The 15,154-nt window shown below is 61.2% G+C and overlaps 2 protein-coding genes across 2 annotated transcripts; both read left to right on the top strand.

The window, feature by feature from the left end:
- The first annotated feature begins 4,516 nt into the window (after window positions 1-4,516).
- On the top strand, window positions 4,517-7,257 carry LOC138069152 (protocadherin beta-4-like). Its single transcript, XM_068959913.1, has one exon. The coding sequence runs from the start codon at window positions 4,725-4,727 to the stop codon at window positions 7,167-7,169; it is 2,445 nt and encodes an 814-aa protein (XP_068816014.1). The 5' UTR covers window positions 4,517-4,724; the 3' UTR covers window positions 7,170-7,257.
- A 1,767-nt stretch (window positions 7,258-9,024) lies between these two features.
- Window positions 9,025-12,294, top strand: LOC138069188 (protocadherin gamma-A12-like). Its single transcript, XM_068960116.1, has 2 exons — window positions 9,025-11,705; window positions 12,289-12,294. The coding sequence occupies exons 1-2, from the start codon at window positions 9,222-9,224 to the stop codon at window positions 12,292-12,294; spliced, it is 2,490 nt and encodes an 829-aa protein (XP_068816217.1). The 5' UTR covers window positions 9,025-9,221.
- The last annotated feature ends 2,860 nt before the right edge of the window (window positions 12,295-15,154 follow it).

Here is a 15,154-nt window from a genome sequence, read left to right as displayed (position 1 = left end):
GGGCCTCACTGACTCCCAGGTGCCCGGGGAGTGAATTTCTGAGGCAGGGTTGTGGCAGAGCAGCTGTGCATGACATCAGTGAAATACTTGCCTCACTGGGAGCAGCTGCAAGCCCACTGGCACCTCTGACAGCCCTCTCTCCAGCTGGCTATGGGCTAAGAGAGGACGGACGCTGCGGTGCAGAGTGCTTCTGGCAAAGAGCAGCTACTTCTGGGCTGTCCTTACCTTAGAGGACTAGAGGACACTCGGCCCGCCTCTTGGTGTGCCATCCTGCATTCCAGCGCCGGGCTGGAACCAGGCCTTCCCAAAGGGCAGGAGGAAGGCCACAGGTGCAGGCAGGACTGGCTAGATGGGCTGGCTAGATAACAGGACTTTTGCTTGGAAGCTCCCACAGGCACACAGGCCGTGTGCTCAAGCAGAACAGTGTGAGAGCGTTGTTAGGGTAGACCTCGAGCTGCAGAGATTTCAGCCAAGCCCACCCCAAGGGCTTTGTGGACAGAGCAGGAGTCAGCGCCAGGGCGTGCCTGTGGGCGAGGAACCCACTCTGTTTGGTACTTCCCTTTCCTCTGCCAGCCAGGCAGAGATACAGACAAGGGGCAAGTTGAGTAAGCAGTTCAGTAAGGTTAGCAGGCACTCCTGCGTGTTACCTTCAGGAGGCAGAATTCTCCATCAACTGTTATTTGCTCTTTTGCCTGGGTAAACAAACTGCAGAACAAGCCCCTGACACATGCGCGAGCAAAGAGGGGAAACTGAGCAAAGGTGGAAAGCATTCGCAGGCCTGCCGTCAGGTGACAGAACTGACCCTGCAGATGAGAAAGAGGAGTAGTTTGGTCTTGCGAGATTTCCTACCGCTTCTCTCTTTTCCTTGCAACTAAGCAAGCACGGGGCTTTACCAACAATGATGTGGCTTACCTGAAATAGAAGCGCAAAACGGCTTTGACGAGTCTCCTTTCCAGACGGAGCATAAGTTCCATCCTGTGCACGAGGAATCTTCTTCATCGCTCCATCGCACTAATGTCTCTCTTAGTGTTTGTCCCGAGTCGGGGAATCAGACCGGAGAGAGACAGAAAACAACCCAAAAAACCACCACTCTCAGAGCGTAATATTGCTTCGAGGTCCTCTCGAGTTACGAAATCTTTGTCTGTACGAGTCTGTTGGTTTTCTTATCGTTCTAGTCCTACTTCGGTTTAATTAAGTACTGCTGGTTTCTGTATATACAGAGGGGCTGTGTGTGTGTGTGTGTGTGTGTATGTGTGTGTGCAGACATACGGATGAAAGGAAAAGTGCAGAGCTCGGTGAAGCGGTTAAATCCCTTGGTGGAAGAGACCTTGGAGTCCTTTGCACGTCACCGTGCTTAAGTCACGCGTTTTGGGGCTGCCTCTGGGCTGCTGCGAGCGCAGGCATCAGCTGGCGTGCAGTGGCTCAGCGCTGCTTGGGTGGAATGCTCCCAAATTCCTCGTGATTCCACTGGCATGTCCCTGTAACAGTGTGACGTAGGCCATGCCCGAAAGGCTAGCAACTGACTCCTCAAATAGGAAAGAGCAAGATGTCTTTCCTGCAAGAACTGCGGCTACTTCTCCCTTTTCCTTGCAGCTAATCACGAGGCTTTACAGCATCTGGTGTGCCTTAGGAGAAATCCAAGCGCAGACCTGCTGCGGCACGGGCACTGCGGGTGCCGCTCTTGCCCGAGGCGGAGCAGCGCCGCAGCCGCTGCCGCAGCCGCAGCCGCAGCCGCAGCCGCCGGAGCCTCCGGGAGAGGCGGCGAGCGGTCGGGAAGACGCTTCTCGTCTGCCCCGCGGTTCTCACCGTGCTAGAGGAGAGTTTGCGAGCAGCCAGCGCAGGCGGGGTCCGCGGCTCTCTGCGGAGAGAAAGCAGAGCACGGGGGAGATTGGCGGAGAGCAGCAGCGGCCGAAGCGGCCGCGCTGGGGTCGCTGCCGCGAGCTGGGGTGCCGGCGGGTGCCGGCGTGTGCCGGACGGGCAGGGAAGGAAGGGAAGGGGCAGGAGGACGGAGCGCAGCGCGGGCTGGGGAGAGTGGAAAGCCGGCACGGACAAAGCGGCTCGGCAGGAGCCAGGGCCGTGCTGCTGTGCGCTCGGCTGCTGCCGCTGGGCTGCCGGGCGGCGCCGGAGCGGCTGCGCTCTGCGACTCCCCGCCCGGCACGGTCGTCGCGCTCGTGAAGGTGCACGACGCGGACTCCGGCGAGAACGGGAAGGTGTGGTGCGAGCTGGAGGGCGAGGCGCCGTTCGCGATGGTGGCGTCGCCGGGCAGCTCCGACAAGGTGGTGACGGCGAGCGCGCTGGACCGGGAGCGGGCGTCCGAGCACAGCGTGACGGTGATGGCCCGCGACGGGGGCAGCCCGGCGCTCTGCAGCCGCACCGCGCTGGCGCTGGCGGTGTCGGACGTGAACGAGGAGGCGCCGGCGCTGGAGGAAAGCGCCGACAGCGGACTCGGGGCAGAACGCGTGGCTGTCGTACGAGCTGGCCAAGGCGACGGAGCCGGGGCTCTTCCGCGTGGGGCTGCACAGCGGCGAGGTGCGCACGGCGCGGGCCGTGGCGGAGCGGGACGCGGCCAGGCAGGGACTCGTCGTGCTCGTGAGGGACAGCGGCCAGCCGCCGCGCTCCTCCACCGTCACCCTCAGCCTCGCCCTGCTGGAGGGCTTTTCCGACGCCTTCCTGCAGCTTTCCCACGCTCCTGCGGGCAAACCGGAGGGCGACGGCGACGGCGACGGCGACGGCGACGGCGACGGCGACGGCGACGAGGAGAACCTGCTAGCCCCCTACCTCGTCGCTTCCTTGTGCTCCGTCTCCTCTCTCTTCCTCTTCGCCGCCGTCGCCTTTTCGGGGGCGAAGCTCTGCAAGGGTCGACTACGAGGAAGGCGTTCACCTGCCTCTGCGCACGGTTACGCCACTGGCGATGTCTGCAGTAGTTTTGCGGACGTGGCCGGCGCGGGCACTCTGTCGGCGGCTTACGGCTATGAAGTGTGCTTGAGCACCGGCTCGGGGAAGAGCGCGTTGCAGCGCGTTCCTGCGAGCCGTCCTCCCGAGGCCGCCTCTTCCGCAGAGCTGCGCTGAGGCGGGCAAACACAGGGACGAGGAACTCCTGTCCCACTCCCAGCCGGCTTGTGAAGGGGAACTTAATCAGGTGAGAACAGCCCCTCCGTATGTTTAGTTCCCCGCACCTCCTCGTCCCCTCGCCCCATCACCCCTTCCTTTCTCCTCCCTCCCCCACCGCTCCCCGCCGGATACTTCTTGGAATACCATGACGCCATGGGAGGCGCGTCTACGAGTAAGCCTTCCTGGGACCGAGGGAAAGCCTGATTAGTCCCACCAGGGGAAGAGCCCTTGACAAGTGTTTCGGGTGGAAATGCGAGGGACTGCCTCAGGCAGCCACGTTTGCACAGAGCAGCACATCCCGAGTCATCTCTCTGCGGTCCAGAGCGGCAAAAGACGTAGTGGAGTTAGCAGGCGTGGTGGGGGCATTTGGGATAAACAGCTAACTGTACGGTAATCTGTATGTTCATGCGCTTTGCTTACAGTCCCGGGGAGGGGCTTGTAACTCTCGTCCCCGGGGCAATGGTTCTCTCGGACAGGTTGGAAGAGCAGCGTAGTTCCCGTGCTTTGCCGCAGGACTTTTCTTTTTCTTTCTTTTTCTTTTTCTTTTTCTTTTTCTTTTTCTTTTTCTTTTTCTTTTTCTTTTTCTTTTTCTTTTTCTTTTTCTTTTTCTTTTTCTTTTTCTTTTTCTTTTCCTTTTCCTTTTTCTTTTTATTTTCCTTTTCCTTTTCCTTTTCCTTTTCCTTTTATTTCTTTTTCTTTTTCTTTTTCTTTTTCTTTTCCTTTTCCTTTTCCTTTTCCTTTTTCTTTTCCTTTTCCTTTTCCTTTTTCTATTTCTTTCTCTTTTTCTTTTTCTCTTTCTTTTTCTATTTCTTTTTCTGTTTCTTTTTCTTTTTCTTTTTCTTTGCCTTTGCCTTTGCCTTTTGCTTTTGTGTTTCCTCTTATTTCCTCTCGCTGTCGATCGAGAGAAGACGACAGTTGCCAGCGTTGGCGTGCGCGGACCGCTGACTAGCCGCAGAGTACTCGGGAGCTGGCGTTCCGGCGTGCGTGGGCGACTACAGCGGGGGCTGCGGGCGTGAATAAGGCCCAGTGAACAAGAGAGGCGGAGGAGGAGCTCGAGACCTGCGTGCGGGGAAGGCCTTGCCGTGTAGCGGGCGCAGGCACAGGGACTCTGCAAAGGCACTGTGTGTCCCCTTCGGCTTTCCGCTCGGGACGGCCGCGGCCGGGCCGCCGACGCGGCCGCTCTGCCCCGGCTTCGCAGCGGCGGCCCTGGCGAGCGGCTCGTGCCGGCCGCGGCCGGGCTCGCCCGGCGGCGCGGCGGAGGCGAGCGCGGCGGCGCGGCCGGGCGGGAGCAGTTCCCGCCGCGGGCCGCAGGGTGGTGCTGTTGGCCAAGGCGGCGCGGCGGCGGCGGCGGCGGCGCTGCGGCGGCGGCGGCGAGCGGGGCGGCGGCGGCGAGCGGGGCGGCGGCGGCGCTGCGGCGGCGGCGGCGGCGAGCGGGGCGGCGAGCGGTGCTCCGTGCCAGGCGCTGGCGGGCCAGCTCGGCAGCCATCCGGGCCGCGTAGCGGACTCGGCGAGCAGGGGCGCCCGGCCGCAAGGCTGCGGCGGTTCCGCGCGGGAAGCTCCCCGGAGGACCGGGCAGGCGATCCGCGAGACGCAGGGTGTCTGCCGGGCCCGACATGGCGTCTGCAAGGCAAGTGCTTTGTCTCTGTGTTGTTCTCTCCGTGCCGCATGTTCGCTCCGAGCCGCTTCGCTACTCGGTCGCCGAGGAGAGGGAGAGCGGCTCCCTGGTCGCTAATGTCGCGAAGGACGCGGGGCTGGACCTGGCGCAGCTCTGGGCTCGCGAGGCCCGGCTTGTTTCGGAGGACGGCCGGCAGCATTTTCGATTAGACCGCAGGACCGGCCGCCTGGCCGTCAGGGAGAGGATAGATCGGGAAGAGATCTGCGGCCAGTCCATCACGTGCACGCTCTCCTTTGAGTTACTGCTGGGAAACCCCCTGCAGTTCTTTCGGATCGAAGTGGCCGTAGAGGATATCAATGACCATTCGCCAGTTTTCCCGGAGGAACAAGTGACTTTAAAGATCCCGGAGACGAGCGAGCCGGGGTCCCGCTTCCCGCTGGAGGGGGCTCGGGACCTGGATGTTGGCAGCAACAGCCTGCAGGCTTACAGCATCGCTCCCGAGAACGAGTATTTCAGCGTCTCTTTCCGGAGTCAGAGTGAAGGCGACAGTTCCGTCGAATTAGTCTTGGCCAAGCCGCTGGACAGAGAGGAGCAAGCGGAGATTGGTTTCAGCCTCATTGCCACGGACGGGGGCTCTCCGCCGCGGAGCGGGACGGCCCAGATCCGCATCGTTGTCCTGGACGTAAATGACAACGCCCCTGTCTTCACGCAGGAACGGTACAGAGGCCAGGTTTTGGAAGACGCCCCGGAGGACTCCGTGGTTCTGCGCGTGGTCGCGACTGACGCGGATGTGGGAGTTAACGGGGAGATACGGTACTCGTTCAGTCAGGCGGTGGGGCACAGGCGCCCGGCGTTCAAGATCGACGCCGTGACTGGTGACATTCGTGTCACCCGGCCTCTGGATTTCGAAGCGGCGGAGAAACACGAGCTGAGCGTGCGCGCCACAGACGGCGGGGGTCTCTCGGCGCTCTGCAAGGTGGTGGTGGAGGTGGTGGATGTGAACGACAACGCGCCGGAGCTGGTGGTGAGTTCCTTCCGCAGCCCGCTCGCCGAGAGCGCGTCGCCCGGGACGGTGGTGGGCCTCTTTGTCGTTAAGGACCGGGACGCCGGGGACAACGGGAAGGTGGTCTGTTCCCTGGAAGACTCTGTGTCCCCTTTCTCCCTGAGGCCTGCCTATAAGAATTACTACGAGCTGGTGACAGCGAGCACCCTGGACCGGGAGCAGACGGCGCAGTACATCCTCGCCGTCACGGCGGCCGACGCGGGGTCCCCGGCTCTCACGACCACGCAGACCTTCACGGTGGACGTCTCCGACGTCAATGACAACGCGCCCGTGTTCAACCAGACGTCGTACACCATGTACGTGCGCGAGAACAACGACCCGGCCGCGCTCGTCGGGGCCGTCCGCGCCGCGGACGAGGACGTGGGGCCCAACTCGAAGGTGACCTATTCCCTGGCGCCGGCCCAGCCCGCGGAGCGGGCCCCGCGCTCCTACGTCTCCGTGAACTCCGAGAACGGGAACGTGTTTGTGCTGCGGCCGCTGGACTACGAGCAGGTGAGGCAGCTGGAGGTGGTGGTGAGCGCCGCCGACTCGGGCTCGCCGCCCCTCAGCGCCAACGTCACCGTCCGCATCCTGGTGGTGGACGAAAACGACAACGCGCCCGTGGTCTTGCACCCCGCGCAGGACAGCTCGCCGCCGTCCAGCGAGCTGGTGCCCACGTCGGCCGAGGCGGGCTACCTCGTCACCAAAGTGGTCGCCGTCGACGCCGACTCGGGGCAGAATTCGTGGCTCTCCTACCACCTGCTCAAGGCAACGGACCCCGGGCTGTTCGCCGTGGGGGCGCAAACCGGGGAGGTGCGGCTGAGGAGGCCGGTGACGGAGAGGGACGCCGTGAAGCAGAAGCTGCTCGTCCTGGTGCGCGACAACGGGCGGCCGCCGCTGTCGGCCACGGCGGCGCTGGGCGCGCTCCTGCTCGACGGCTTCTCGGACGCGCACATGCCGCGCAGCGGCCTGGCCCCGGAGGACGAGGGCGGCTCCCTGACGGTGTATCTAATCGTCTCCCTGGCCCTCGTCTCGCTCCTCTTCCTCGCGTCCGCCACAGCCTTCGTCGCTTGCAAGGTGCGCAAGAGAACGGCGCCGAAAGAGGGCACCGTGCTTTACGGCCCCGGCAACTTCCAGAGCAGCCTGGCCGACGCCGCCGGGACGGCGACTCTGCCCCACGCCTACTGCTACGAGATCAGCCTCACAACGGGCTCGGGCAACAGCGAGTTCAAGTTCCTGAAGCCGGTCCTCCCCAGCCTGCCGCCGCAGCGCTGCGGCACGGAGCGGGGCGCTGCCGGGGAAGAGGATTTCCCCAGCGGCCTCACCGCCGCCGAGGAACCGCGGCCGCAGAGCGCCGGGACGCTGCCTGCGGGACAGTTCAGCAGGCTTCCCTTTGACTAGCGCTAAGTGAGCATAATCAATGGCTTGACGCTTCCCTCCTAAAGCGGCGTGGGATACCCTCACTTGGTTGCCCCTGGGTAGGGAGGGATCCGGGGTAAGAGACGCGGCAATGATTCCCCCAGAGGAAACTTGCCGTCGCAGGTAGCCTCACCAATTTCCCTCGGATGCTGAGCCACTACCGCGGTTGGCTGCCACCACCTTAAAAAAAAGAAAAGAAAAAAAGAACCACAACAAAAAAAAGAAAACAAGTTGATTGGACTTCGTCGATCAGTTGATACCGTATTTCCGTTCTTGTGTAGCCGAGTTAGTTGAAGAACGTCCTGTTACGTCCTTGCCCCAGTCGTTGTAAGGAAAGAAACTAAAATCGTGCAGCCATATTAAATCTAAGCGGATGGATGCAAAGAAATTGCGCGAGTCGCTTCGAACTGCCGTAGTCCCCGTTAGAGCGTTTGCATTCGCTTCCGCCCCTGCCCCGCTGCCCCCGAATTCCCTTTCGGTATGCTGACTGTCTCTTAACAGTGTTCCACCCATGCTTTGAACTAAGAGTTGTAGTCCCTGCCGATCTATGAAGGCATTATTTGAATGAAGGCTGTCGGGCAGCACATATCCTGAAACCGTGGCATTGCATGGAATCGCAGTTACCGAGTGGGGGGTCTGTAAACCTTTCTTTTCCAAACCGAGTAATAAAAATAATAAAAGCACCCGAATGCCATTCCTGCGATGAACTAAAGGTGGGTTGCGGAAGCAGCTTTGGGCACATATTTCCTTCGTTCCGGCCTCTGTAGAGGACCGCAAGGCTTTCACAGGTGTGAGGGTTCTTTCGGGGGCGGGGGAGCGGGCGAGGTGGCGCCGAGCATTTTTCTTGACGCCCGGGGAGAGTGTCTGCGAAACGCCTCAGTTCAGTCACGGTGGTGGGCTGTTGGCCGCTACAGCAGCAGGGGCTCTGGGCATGCCAAGGCGCCTGGAAGCCAGTGAGGTGCGGCTGCAGAGCCCCGCTTTTGCTTCGCGACGTGCTGGAGCGACGGAGCCGTGTGAGGCTGCGGGCTCCGAGGAGAGCTGGGACTAGGATGGCCGCTGTAGGACGTTACGTGCAGCGGTGCATACGTGTGCTATTTAGAAAGGTGTCCGACGTTAAAGGCGTACAGGTTTTACTGCGGCTGCCACCTGCTCAAGTCCGGCAGCCTTTTGCTGTGTTCGTGTGCCCTAACGTAAGCGACGTGGCAGGCAGAACTGTCCGGAGGAATGAGTGAGAATGGCAGCAAAAGGCCAAGGCTCAGCTCCATAAGCCGAGGTGCGTCGCCACACCCCATCTGTTTTCTGCCTCCACCCTTCTGGAAAGGGTTTTCTTCTGGCCTTTCGTAACGTGATTCGCCCGTTGCAACAGGGCACCGCGTACTGCAGCATAGACGACGGCTGCAGAAAGCAAGGCTTGTGTTTCCCGCCCCCCTCTCCCCCGCCCCGGCCCCGGCCCCGAAGCGGCCACACTGCACCGTTATTCCAGCTCGTCTTGCCCACGTTCCTGTTGCTCCTACAAACCTTTCACATCACAGCCTACCATGCCCTTTCTCCACCGTTGCTCGAGTCTTGGAAGGTTCCTAGCAGTTGGCGGGAATCTAATATTAGCCTGCGGCATACGATGGGGCGCACACATCCCTGAATCGCGAAGCTGTGGTCTTGTGTCCCTACGCAATGCTATTGGGCATACTGACAGCCGCGACTGGCGTGTGCAGATCAGGGGGAGCGGAAAGGTGGGCAGGGTTTCCCCGTGGCAGCGCTGGAGCGCTGCAGTGATTGTCGGAGGCTGCAAGTGTCGCTGTTTGCTCACGATGAGTCGGTCGGCAGCCAGGGACCGCGAGAACAGAAGCGAGCCTGAGCGAGAGGAGCCGCCGCCGCACTGCAAGGACAGCGCAGGAAAGAGGCCGGCGGGGAAGGCGGCCGGTTCTGCTGCTGGGAGAGAAGGTTCAGCCAGGAGGAGTACGGCGAGAGCGGTGGCCCGCGGGCCCGTCTTTCGTCCGGCACCGGGCCGGCGGGCCAGTCTTCACGAGCTTTGAGATGTCGGCTGGAGAGAGGCGCTGGGGCCGGCGAGAGCGAGGGCGAGGGCGAGGGCGAGGGCGAGCGCTGCTGTGGTGCGCCTTGGTGGCGGCGTGGGAGCTGGCGTGGGGGCAGCTCCGCTACTCGGTGCCCGAGGAGATGCAGAAGGGCTCTTTCGTGGGCGACGTGGCCAAGGACCTGGGGCTGGAGCCGGCGGCGCTGCGCGCCCGCGGCGCCCGCATCGTCGACAAAGGTAGGCGGCAGTATTTCGCTCTGCATGACAGGACCGGCCATTTGGTGACGGCGGAAAGGATAGACAGAGAGCAGGTCTGCGAAGCCGCGGATGAGTGCGTGCTGCGCTGTGAGGTGATCGCGGCGGGCGAAATGAAGGTTTATGCGATCGAGGTGGAAATCAGAGACGTTAACGACAACGCGCCCAGCTTCCGAGAGGCAGAAACGGAGCTGAAAGTGAGCGAGACCACAGCCCCGGGGTCGCGGTTTCCCCTGGCTGAGGCTCAGGACCCGGACAGCGGGAGGAATGCCCTGCAGCGCTACGAGCTGAGCGGCGACGAGCACTTCGGTCTGGCCGTGCAGACGGGACTGGATGGGGGGAAACAGCCCGAGCTGGTGCTGGCGAAGGCGCTGGACCGGGAGGAAGGCGCGTTTCACGAGCTGGTGCTGAGGGCGATGGACGGCGGGGAGCCGGCGCGGACGGGCACGGCGCGGATCCGCGTGGTGGTGCTGGACGCGAACGACAACGCGCCGGTGTTCAGCCAGGCGGTGTACACGGTGCGCGTGCGGGAGGACGTGCCCGTGGGCTCCGCCCTGGTCACCGTCAGAGCCACCGATGCCGACGACGGCCTGAACGGAGAGGTGAAATATATTTTTCAGAAGATTTCCGACGTGGCAGCGCAGATGTTCCAGCTGGACCCTGAGGCCGGAGAAATATCTCTCAGCCATGAATTGGACTACGAGGAAAGTTCCTCACATGAGCTGGGGGTGCAAGCGCGGGACGGCGGGGGCCTTTCCGATAGGGCGAAGGTCGTGATCGCGGTGACGGACGTGAACGACAACGCGCCCGAACTGACAGTCACGTCGTCGCGGAGCGCGGTGTCCGAGGACTCTGCGGTGGGGACGGTGGTGGCCCTGCTGCACGTGCAGGACCGGGACTCGGGGGCGAACGGGGAGGTGAGGCTGTCGCTGGGCGCGGGGCTGCCGTTCCGGCTGCGGAGCTCGCTGGGCAGCTACTACAGCGTGGTGACGGCGCGGGAGCTGGACCGGGAGGAGGTGTCGGAGTACAACGTGACGGTGCGGGCGACGGACGGCGGGTCGCCGGCGCTGTGGAGCAGCGCGGTGCTGCCGCTGCGGGTGCTGGACGTGAACGACAACGCGCCGGTGTTCGGCGAGGCGCGCTACAGCGCCTGGCTGCCCGAGAACAACGGCAAGGGCGCGCTGGTGCTGAGGGTGCGGGCGGCGGACGCGGACTGGGGGCAGAACGGGCGCGTGCGGTACCGGCTGTGCGAGGGGCAGGTGCGGGGCGCGCCGCTCTCGTCCTACGTGTCGGTGCACGCGGAGACGGGCGCGCTGTACGCGCTGCGCTCCTTCGACTACGAGGAGGTGCGCGAGGTGGGGCTGTGGGTGCGGGCGGAGGACGGGGGCGCGCCGGCGCTGAGCAGCAACGTGTCGGTGCGGCTCTTCATCGTGGACGAGAACGACAACGCGCCGCAGGTGCTGTACCCGGCGGCGGCGGCGGCGGCGGGCGCGGGCGCGGGCGCGGGCTGGTCGGGCGTGGAGCTGGCGCCGCGGTCGGCGGAGCCCGGGACGCTGGTGGCCAAGGTGGTGGCGGTGGACGCGGACTCGGGGCAGAACGCGTGGCTGTCGTACGAGCTGGCCAAGGCGACGGAGCCGGGGCTCTTCCGCGTGGGGCTGCACAGCGGCGAGGTGCGCACGGCGCGGCTGCCGGTGGCGCGCGACGCGCCGCGGCAGCGGCTGGTGGTGGTGGTGAAGGACCACGGGCAGCCGGCGCTGTCGGCCACGGCCACGCTGCACGTGGTGCTGGCCGAGAGCGTGGCGGAGCTGCTGTCGGAGCTGAGCGGCGCGGCGGCGCCGGGCGAGCCGGCCGGCAGCCTGACGCGCTGGCTGGTGCTGGCCGTGGCGGCCGTGGCGTGCCTCTTCCTCGCCTTCCTGCTGGCGCTGCTGGCGCTGCGCCTGTGCCGCTGGCGCCGCTCGCGGCTGCTGGCCGCGGGCAGCGGGGCCTCGCGCGCCGCCCCGGCCTCGCCCTTCGTGGGCATCGACGGCGTCCGCGCCTTCCTCCACTCCTACTCGCACGAGCTCTCGCTCACCGCCGACTCGCGCAAGAGCCAGCGCCGCTGCCCGGGCGCCAGCGGCTCCAACACCCTGCCGGCCCCGCCGCCGCCCGACAAACGCGCGCCGCTGCTGCCCGAAGAGCCCGCCGGCGCCGGCGCCGGCAGCGGCAGCGACAGCGACAGCGGAGACGCCCTCCCGGTGAGTGCCTCTGACGAGACTTTCGCTCTCTACGAAAAGCTTCACTGCCTGCCTGCTCTAGGCTTCTCTAGCCCTGGCCTTTCCTGCCTGTACGGGGAGGAGGGCGGGCGGTGGCTTTGCAAGTGGAGGCGTAGCTCAGGGTACCGGCACGTTGCTGTTCAGTGCGTCTTGCCGAGGGGAAGCACATGCGCATTTTGTTTCTGGTTTGTTTCGGGTTGGTTGGTTTGTTCTGCGGTGTTTTGCGAGTGGTTGTGGAATGTGGGAACGTGAGCGTGCCTCTGCGTTCACGACTATTTTTTGCTGGGGGAAGAGTTGCCAAGCTTAGGCTAGGAGAAGGGCCGCGTGTCTGGGAAATGGCACGCGTCCGTAAAGGAGGATCGAACACGCTGTGAAGGTTTAGAGACGAGAGCATCTGCTGAAGGACGCAGGGTGTGTGGCTTGCTGCATTGCCCTTCTCTCTTGCTTACTACATCAAGCAAACAGTTGTGCTATCACGCGGTATCCGTTCAGTAATGTTAGTATAGTATCTTGCGTGTTGCCTTGAGTGCCCGGTTGTCTCAGTCAACGTTATTTGTTCCTGTAGCTGTAAGTAGGGGCTAATTAGGTGAAGGTATAATTCAGCTGTTCCTGTGAATGTTGGTTTTGGGGAAGAGATGGAAACTTCCGTTAGTAGTAGCTCTTCCGGCTTCTTAAGGGCCTGTGCTTTAGAAGGATGAGGCTGTCTTTAAGCAGAGACGTGGATGACCCAGCTTTTTACCTTAGCTTTACCGTCGGTTACCTGCTTTAGAACCTTCACGCTTCTTCCTACTAGCAAGTTGGGCAGAGGAATGTCTGCACAGGTCGGTGCTGTGATCCTGATGCATGCCCAGCTGGTGCTCGAGTGACATTTATTTACAAAGTATGAGGCAACCAAAGGCAACCACGGCAGCTGTGAAAGGTTTGAGATGAGACTCGGGGTGGGGGGGGGGGCTGGGGCTCGTGTGAGGGGCTATTGGGGAGGGGAGGGGGGGGGAACACATGAGATGCGCTTCGTTCATTTTGAGCGTTTTAATGCTGCCCGATTAAAAATGGAGATGAACGTATGTCTTTGGGGTTTGGGGATATTCTGGGTAGTAACAGGGTAGTACGTCTGGTCAGTCCGGTTACTTTGGTTAGTCCGGGCTCCAAAACGGCCCTGTTGCTGCTTCAGCGCTTTCATTTCTTGTTGGCAGATGTGTTTTAGGCAAATGGAAGAACTCAGTTTGTGTAGGCGCAGGGCCGGTGAAAGAGTTTGCTGCAGTGTCAAAGGCCCGTTTGTCTAAGTTGGCATGTTTGGCGCACAGTTGTCATGCTATGCACTCTTGTTTGTTACTGTCCGAATCACATTGGGAACTGTGGCTATGGTCTGTGCTGGGAGCTTTGCGAGGCGCCTCCTTTAATATTTATTACTTATTCAATACCTTCATTATGTGCCTACTGCAAGTGGCATAGTCTAGAGTCGTAACCTGTGGCCTCCATCATTTCTGTCTGTTTCAACTCCTTTATTGCTTCGTGGCTGTTGTTGTTGTTGTTGTTGTTGTAGGAAAGTTTTGGCTAGCCCTGAGCTTCAAGCTTTCTTTGCGAGAAGGCTTCCTAGGTGAGGTTTATGGAGTGGGCTTTTGCTTCTGAACCTGTCAGGGTTGTTTTGCCGCAAACACTTGACTCCCTAGACAAGCTCAGAGCCACCTGAAGACAGGGTTTCACGGCAGAGGAAGAAGAAGCAGAGAAGCTACACCAGAATCTCTCCTAATGTCTCGTAACTCCGAGGTTCAGAGGCCCGCACTCTGAAAATGAGCCTCCCGCCTTGCCGAGAGACCACAGTGAGAATTAAGGGCCTAGCACGCAACTCGGGGCCTCACTGACTCCCAGGTGCCCGGGGAGTGAATTTCTGAGGCAGGGTTGTGGCAGAGCAGCTGTGCATGACATCAGTGAAATACTTGCCTCACTGGGAGCAGCTGCAAGCCCACTGGCACCTCTGACAGCCCTCTCTCCAGCTGGCTATGGGCTAAGAGAGGACGGACGCTGCGGTGCAGAGTGCTTCTGGCAAAGAGCAGCTACTTCTGGGCTGTCCTTACCTTAGAGGACTAGAGGACACTCGGCCCGCCTCTTGGTGTGCCATCCTGCATTCCAGCGCCGGGCTGGAACCAGGCCTTCCCAAAGGGCAGGAGGAAGGCCACAGGTGCAGGCAGGACTGGCTAGATGGGCTGGCTAGATAACAGGACTTTTGCTTGGAAGCTCCCACAGGCACACAGGCCGTGTGCTCAAGCAGAACAGTGTGAGAGCGTTGTTAGGGCAGACCTCGAGCTGCAGAGATTTCAGCCAAGCCCACCCCAAGGGCTTTGTGGACAGAGCAGGAGTCAGCGCCAGGGCGTGCCTGTGGGCGAGGAACCCACTCTGTTTGGTACTTCCCTTTCCTCTGCCAGCCAGGCAGAGATACAGACAAGGGGCAAGTTGAGTAAGCAGTTCAGTAAGGTTAGCAGGCACTCCTGCGTGTTACCTTCAGGAGGCAGAATTCTCCATCAACTGTTATTTGCTCTTTTGCCTGGGTAAACAAACTGCAGAACAAGCCCCTGACACATGCGCGAGCAAAGAGGGGAAACTGAGCAAAGGTGGAAAGCATTCGCAGGCCTGCCGTCAGGTGACAGAACTGACCCTGCAGATGAGAAAGAGGAGTAGTTTGGTCTTGCGAGATTTCCTACCGCTTCTCTCTTTTCCTTGCAACTAAGCAAGCACGGGGCTTTACCAACAATGATGTGGCTTACCTGAAATAGAAGCGCAAAACGGCTTTGACGAGTCTCCTTTCCAGACGGAGCATAAGTTCCATCCTGTGCACGAGGAATCTTCTTCATCGCTCCATCGCACTAATGTCTCTCTTAGTGTTTGTCCCGAGTCGGGGAATCAGACCGGAGAGAGACAGAAAACAACCCAAAAAACCACCACTCTCAGAGCGTAATATTGCTTCGAGGTCCTCTCGAGTTACGAAATCTTTGTCTGTACGAGTCTGTTGGTTTTCTTATCGTTCTAGTCCTACTTCGGTTTAATTAAGTACTGCTGGTTTCTGTATATACAGAGGGGCTGTGTGTGTGTGTGTGTGTGTGTATGTGTGTGTGCAGACATACGGATGAAAGGAAAAGTGCAGAGCTCGGTGAAGCGGTTAAATCCCTTGGTGGAAGAGACCTTGGAGTCCTTTGCACGTCACCGTGCTTAAGTCACGCGTTTTGGGGCTGCCTCTGGGCTGCTGCGAGCGCAGGCATCAGCTGGCGTGCAGTGGCTCAGCGCTGCTTGGGTGGAATGCTCCCAAATTCCTCGTGATTCCACTGGCATGTCCCTGTAACAGTGTGACGTAGGCCATGCCCGAAAGGCTAGCAACTGACTCCTCAAATAGGAAAGAGCAAGATGTCTTTCCTGCAAGAACTGCGGCTACTTCTCCC

This window comes from Struthio camelus, chromosome 13, assembly GCF_040807025.1.
Source record: "Struthio camelus isolate bStrCam1 chromosome 13, bStrCam1.hap1, whole genome shotgun sequence".
NCBI lineage: Eukaryota > Metazoa > Chordata > Aves > Struthioniformes > Struthionidae > Struthio > Struthio camelus.
Note: the sequence above shows the minus strand (reverse complement) of the source record. Positions and strands in the feature narration are given on the sequence as shown.

Bases quoted from the DNA above. Each gene is read 5' to 3' on its own strand.
- LOC138069152 (XM_068959913.1), top strand. From the start codon at position 4,725: ATGGCGTCTGCAAGGCAAGTGCTTTGTCTCTGTGTTGTTCTCTCCGTG.
- LOC138069188 (XM_068960116.1), top strand. From the start codon at position 9,222: ATGTCGGCTGGAGAGAGGCGCTGGGGCCGGCGAGAGCGAGGGCGAGGG.